We start from the raw sequence: 7,345 nt of genomic DNA, 5'->3' as shown, positions 1-7,345 counted from the left end.
CCTCCAGAACTGTGACAAATAAATTTTGGTTGTTTATAAGCCACCCAATTTGTGGTATTTTGTTATAGCGGCCCAAACTGACTAAGACAGATACTATACGGAATGTATTTGGCAAGGCGTTTAAAGAAATCAAAACTTATGGATTTCAAGAATAATGACTGGGTCCATGAAAATGCCACAGAGAAATCCAGGCATTTAAAGATATTGAATGTGAGAGGCCATTGGAACAGTGATACAGATATTCAGCAGACACAAATGCAAAACTGAATCTTGAAGAAATATCAGGGGTGCAAATGTGGATTCGGAAGTCACTCTCATAAGAAGGGTAGTTAATATAATACAGAGTACCCCAATGAGAGAGAAGATCAGGATCAGAGGGCTAAAGATCAAGGCCTAGAAAATGCCTTCATTTAGAGGATAGAGGAACAAGGACCCAGAGAGTCTGCCCTGAGTTTATTATCAGATATTCATTTGATAACATTATTTAATGGGTTTAGGAAAATTTATTTTCTGGTTTTAGGAAACTTGATTATCCTTACATAAGATCTGAAGGGCACCTCCATCAGTCTAATCAAGATTTTAGATTTTCTAAGGTTCTAAATATTTAAAATCATGTAATACTATTTAAAAGTAGTTAATTATTTCAGTCCAAAAATATGGTGGGCTGAACCAGAATCTTCAATAATGGTATATCTATGAATGATATACTTATACATCAAAAAGAGTTTCAAAAACCAATACTCCCACGGGCAAGGGAATAGCCAAGTTTGTTGCGGTTTCCAATGAATGACATCAGTCCCATGTAGGTCTCAATCAAAATGGGTTCAGTTAACACCATCAGTCCTTTTCCTCCTCCAGATCCACTTGAACTCTTCAGGGCATTCTGGATAGCTGGAACAAGCTTAGACATGAACCCAGACAGCTGAAGAGGAAAAGAAGGCACAAAGTTAGTGAGTGCAGATTAGGTCCAGACAAACCCCCACCCAAACAATTCTTATCAAAGTCGACAACTCTTGGGAGGTACAGTGATTATTACTTCTTAAACAAGAATCATTTCTCAGAATTGTTAATGGTGCTTCTGTTAGTCTTTTAGTAAATTAATCATTAATTTATCACTAAGTAATTAATCACTTAATAAATTATGTACATAAAATTATCTACCTTATCTTGTTTATTTTTATTATTCACTAGGGGCCCAGTACACAAATTCTTATACAGTGGGGTCCAGCAGGCCTGGCCCAATCAGGGCCAATTGGGCAGGGCCAGCTGGGGGGAGGGACTGTGGGAGGTTGGCAGGCTGGCCCTGACCCCTGGTCTAACTCCCGGTTGAACTCCTGGTTGAACTCCAAGTTGAGAGGACAATTTGCATATTAGCCTTTTATTATATAGGATAATTTGTGCAACATTAAGAAGTCAGTTTAACACATATTTGCTGATAGTCTATTATGAATCAGATACCTGTTGGGTGCTTCTCAAGATGTAAAAACAAAGAAGATATAGTCTCTGCCCTTAAACAAGTGATACAATAATAATCTAAAAAATAAACTTGCAATTATTATACAAGTTTCACAAAAACAAATAACAAAAGAGAAGCAGAATATGCTAAAGAAACACAAAAGAGGGAGAATTCATACATGGTTAGAGTCAGGAAAGACTGAAAAAAGTGATGCTTAAGACAATCCTTTAAGTGTTAATAGGATTTCAATTAGTGAAATAAGGTTAGGGAGGGCCTACTTGACAGCTGTTGTTTTTCCAACCCAGCATTCTTTCCACCATTTGAGATTCTTCTTCTAATACTAGTAAGAATATTTCAATTTTCCTTTGGTGAACCACTCTCTTCTCTTTAGTGCAAGTAGTTTAGGTGGGGCTGACTTTAGCAATGACAGGCCTAATCTCTCAGAGGAATCCATTCCTCTAGTTACAAAGATTAGTTCAGGTATGGCCACATGAGCAATGTGACTGAGAAACTGATAGAATACTAATCTGTTGGTATTGATGGCCGTTTTTCCCAGACATAGTGAGAACCTAACTAAGAATGAAGCAAACAGAGGTGAAAGAACTAAGACATCAAGCAAGATGAATTCTTAACAAAGACATTTGAATTACTAGATCAGCCTACCATTAACTTTTAGTAAAGTGAGTGTGAAAAGAAATTATTTCTTTGATCAAGCCACGTCCAGTTGAGTGAATAGGAGGGTTATTCAGGAAGCATTCTAAACAGAAATACAAAGAAAATGGATTGAGAAAGCTTTTATATTTGTATTTCCGATAAGCTTTTTTATATCCAGCATGTGATTCCAATATAAAGCTGTCAGATACATAAGAGAAGATATCATCATTTCCATGTTAGAAACCAATTCTTATATAGGAAAATGGCTTAGCCAAAGTCACTCACTTTCTGGATCATAGTTAAATAAATACATATTTGGAATATGGCCTACTCACAATGAAACCCAAATCTATTTCCTAGGTAACTGGATCACTAATCTATATTAAAATTCTTATTCTTAGAGTATATTCTAATATCAATTCAAATGATTAAGCATACTATATAAATTGTTCTTCCCATTTCTCCATCAGGAGGTCAATCTTTGCTTTAAAGAACTAAAATAGGAGTGATGATGAAATAAAAAAGGATATGCCTATAGTCTCACCATAACCTAATTTTCTATATGGTTTTATCCAAATTTCTTAATTTTATAACAAATTGCTCTTGGACAAACCATTTCTCCATATTAGATTTAGTTTCCTTACAAAAAACAATCAATCAAACAAACAAACAAACAAAAAACACTAAAATTTAGGATGTACCTATTATTACTAGTTGACCTCACACCTGAGTGAGGAAAAAAGCTATGCAAATGAAACTTGTAATTTGCTAGCTGTGTGACAGATTGTAATTTCACTTTCCTTTTTAGAGCCTCAGTTTGAATTAAGTTCCGTTTTTATAAGATAATATCAGAAAAAAAGTTAGTCACTGATGATAAGACAATATAGAGTTTGCTAGAGTAAACCAATTTCTGTGGATTTTCAGAATAAACCCAGACAATTGAAATGAGTTCACTGAATAATTTTCCATCCAGATCAGTGAAACACTTTCTAGATTTTTTTTTCCATTTCAATTTCTACTTTTCATCTAAAAATTTCCTCTGAATGAATTATTTTCTTTGTAACTTTTACAAGATCTTTATTTTTGTCCATTTCAAATTTAGTCACTATAAGTTTTCTTCTGATATTATTTTTAATATTACTTTCCTGAGTTTGATTTTAGCTATCTTACTTTTGCATTCAACTCTATTAGAACTAACTTTCCTCAGGCAAAACTTTGCTTCTTAATGTCAAAAATAATATGTAATTTTTCAGTTTACTTACCAGCTATGTAAGTTTAGCCAGTGTCATTTTGTTTTAGTTGCTTTAATTTTGTGTGTACATTAATTATTTCCATCCGTGCTGTAAACTAACTCTGTGTGTCACTACAAGTTGAAAGGGTATCTAAAATTATTTTAAAAATATTGATGAAGCACCTACACTATTCTCCAGGCATGTTCTCTGTGCTGTGAGTAGACAACCAAGAGTCCTGCTCTCATGGGACTTATATTCTTGTGGTATGAGACAAAAAAATAAAAGTAGATACAAGTGATTTTCATAAATTTTAGGAAGAAAATAAAATGTGATAAGAGATAAGTAGCAATGTGACTGAGGAAAACTTTACATATTATGTTCAGGGCAAGTCTTTCTGAGGCAGCAAAACTTAAACTGAGGTCCAAATGATAAAAAAAAAAAAAAGAGGTGATTATTTAGAGAAGGTGTTCTAGGAAGAAAATAACAACACTGCAAAGGCTGTGAGGTAGCAATGAGTTTAGTTCACTTAAGGAACACAGAAAAGTCCTGTAAGACTAGGTTACAATGACCAAAAGAAGGGGTAAGAGCACTGGGCATGAACAATCTTGTGGGCCATATTAAGGACTTCAGATTGAAGTGATTTTAAGGACAAGTTTAATGTTGCATGTATGTGTGTTCTTTAAAAATAATTCTGGCTGCTGTTTGAAGAAATTGCTATTAGGGTAAAGAATGGAAGCAGAAATATGAGTTTGGAGGTCACTTCGGTAGTCCAGGCAAGAGATGATAGTGGGTTGGACCAGATAACAGTTGAGAACATGATATCTGGTTGAATTGGGAATATTCTTCAAGGTAGAGCCATAGTACTTGCTGATATCATTGAATATAGGAGGTGAAGGGAGAACAGAGGAATCAAAGATGACATCTGGCATTTTGGTCTGATCTATTGTGTAGGTGGTATTATCATTACTGAGTTGGAGAAGCCTGTGGGAGTAGGGGTTAGAGGTGGTGAGTGCTCAAGGATTCTGTTTTAGATGTGTTTTTGAAGTGTTTAACAAGTAAGCCTTTTAGAGATTTACGATAGCCAACTGGATACTTGAGCCTAGAGCATGAAGACATATGCAGATGAAACATCCATGTCTATAGTTAAAAATTCCATAGTAATAATTATAGATCCAGAAGTCAAGAACAATATATTCATAAGTGAAGTTAATAGCCTAAACAAGATAGGATAAAGGGTAGGGGTTAGAAATAAACAAATTCAATGAAATTTTGTTGGAAAATATGCTCAGCACTGGGGACAGTGCAAAGGAATCTAATAGGTAAACTGAGGGCCCAAGAGTTCTAGAGATTCATCTAATGCCAAATAGTTAGAAAGCAGCTGAGCAAGGTCTTGGACTCAGGTAACCTAACTTAAGTCCTAAAGTCCTCTCTGCTATAAAACACTGTTATTAATAGTAATAAAATTCTAATGTTTAGGCAAGAATTTATGTTCCTTATTTTCTAAAGGTAGAGAGAGAAAAAATCAGACTCAATAATTTTCAAACCACATTCCTTAGAAACTCATAGAGTGGATGACAATATAGTTTATCATAAGACCAGGATTATTTTTAGAAGAAAGTAAGTTCTCTTATTAATAATGTTAGGACAGAAATTCCTGAGGGTTTGGGGAGAGGGTGTGGAAGAAAAGAAGCCAAGCAGGTAACCTGCTTAAGTTCCTACAATAAAATCAATTAGACCTGCTCTATTTTCATTAGTTTTACATATTTGGGGTCTAAATAAGATTTTATTTTAAAATGGCTTTTGTCTCTTAAGAAAATAGAATACTAAGCTTGCCTAGGAACCTCTAGCTCTGATTATTCCATCTACAACATCTATAGTGCCAACATTTCTATTCATCATAAAAACCAAGCTTAAATGCTATCTTGCCCACAATGCCTTCCCACATAGTCAAGACAAAAGTTATTTTTTATTCTATTATATTCCACTTATACCTCCACTCAAATATTTAATTCCGTTTTCTAAGAACTAGAATAACAATGATGTCTGTCTGTCTATACAACTAAACCAAGGTTTCTCTACTTTGAGACCATTGCTATTTAGGGCCAGATAACTCTTTGCTTAAGGAGAGGATACTATATTTTAGAAAGTTAAGAAGCATCCTTAGTCTCCACTCACTAGATCCCAATAGCACCCCACCCCAGGTATGACAACCAAAATTGTCTACACACATTGTCCAATGTTCCCTGGGGGCAAAATCATCCCCTGTTGAGAACCACTAAACTAAAGAAAGTATAGCATGATGTAATGTGAGTATTTGAAATCAAATAGATCTGGTCTTAAGTTGCAAATATGACAATAACTAGCTGTGTTAATTTTTATAGCCCCTCTCTGAATTTTATAGTATCTTTTCTATAAAATAAGGCTACTAATAGGATCAAACTCATAATTTGTAAGGATTAAACTAACTTAAATAAAGGGTTTGTATATAATCTCTTTGTGTGTGTACACACATGCTCATGCATTTCAAGAAGGGTTGGGGAAGTAAAATGCGATGAGGCTGGAATTTGGAATCATATTGCAAAGGGCGGCCATAAAGGAAGCCTACAGCTAATAACCAATAAACATTGTCAATAAACCATTCTCGGCATCATTATCATCATCATCATCATCATCAAATTATGATTTCCTAAATACCACAGTACAATTCACCTCAACATTTCCATTGCCAGCACCCTCTGGATAGTCAAGATGCCTTTTTATACATTAAGAAATGTTTTTCAAATGAGATTACTAAGTGCCTCCCCAGTCCTCATCATAAGCTTCATTGCATGAGAATCCTTTGTGGCCTCAGAATCTAAGTGCTGTAAAGAAAAAGATGACACTATTTTATACTCAGTGAACTTGACAAAGAGCCAGATGCACTTTATTTGTAGTCATTTCTATGAACCCTCTAAAAGAAGGAGGGGCCTGGAAGACAGAACAAGCAGTACATTGAAGGAGAGGCAGATAAAAGGCCAAGTCCCCAAGCTGGCTTTTGAGTGTTTCAAGCACCCGAACTCAATCTGTGTGACAAAAACACAGTGTCATCTGATATGAGTGCCACCAGCCACATACTTTTCTCTAAAAGCTTTTATACACCCACCCCTGCCTCCTTCTTTCATTCCAATCTCAAAAACATGGGGTCAAATTTTAACAACTCCGATTACATAGGAACTGTGTGTTGGTAGAATAAGGTATAGCAGTGCGTGTGTGTGTGCGCGCGTGTGTGTGAGTGTGTGTGTGTGTGTTGTGTGTGTATGTGTGTGTGTGTGTGTTGTGTGTGTATGTGTGTGTGTGTGTGTGTGTGTGTGTGTGTGTGTGTTGGGTGGGGATTGCTGAATGTTTTTGACTTTACAACTATTATTTACCAGCTGAGTGACTGGGCACCTGGTTTGCTTCAGGTGTTGTCTGCCAGCAGTCCACTGCCCAGAGTCTCAGTTTTCCTTATTACAACCATCCCTTGCTTCCTGTTTACACTGGGTAAAGAGACCTGGTTTCATGCCTGCACTGCCACATTCCTCAGCTGAGCAGGTTTTCCAAGCCTGCAGGCTATAAGTTTCAGTCTCCCTATGTAGAAAGTGAAGCATTCTGGGAAACAGAGTAAGTCCATCCAATACCCAACACTGGAAACCACTTGGGAAGTTACACAGCTGGACAAAATGTCTATATCTCCCTTGCACGTTTTACTTGGAGCTATCTTTATGGAGATACTGTGGCTATGAGTATGTCCACGTATGTAGAGAGAAAAGGAGGATGAGGCAGAAGTTCCTTTCCTAAAAAAGTGAGCTCTGTACACATTCTAATTTGCATACTCATCCTATTCCATTCCTTCAACCTTCCCATCAACACACACACTTTAAACTCTAGCTAAAACAAAGTACTCTTTAACAAAGTACTCTTTATCCAAGAACATTTCATATACCTTTCTAATTTTCAGCTTCTAACCATGTTTCTTTCACTTAAA

The 7,345-nt window shown here is 35.9% G+C and overlaps 1 protein-coding gene across 6 annotated transcripts in view; it reads right to left on the bottom strand.

Annotated features, from left to right (window-relative positions):
• Positions 1 to 675: 675 nt before the first annotated feature.
• Positions 676 to 7,345, bottom strand: part of TPRG1 (tumor protein p63 regulated 1) — a 135,591-nt gene continuing 128,921 nt past the window's right edge. For all 6 annotated transcript variants that reach the window (XM_054713825.1, XM_054713824.1, XM_054713828.1 and 3 more), the window contains one exon: positions 676 to 922. In XM_054713825.1, coding sequence (XP_054569800.1) covers positions 728 to 922 — 195 coding nt within the window. In that variant the 3' untranslated portion in view covers positions 676 to 727. The remainder of the gene's footprint in view (positions 923 to 7,345) is intronic.

The sequence above is a fragment of the Eptesicus fuscus genome, chromosome 3 (assembly GCF_027574615.1).
Source record: "Eptesicus fuscus isolate TK198812 chromosome 3, DD_ASM_mEF_20220401, whole genome shotgun sequence".
Classification (NCBI taxonomy): Eukaryota; Metazoa; Chordata; class Mammalia; order Chiroptera; family Vespertilionidae; genus Eptesicus; species Eptesicus fuscus.
Note: the sequence above shows the minus strand (reverse complement) of the source record. Positions and strands in the feature narration are given on the sequence as shown.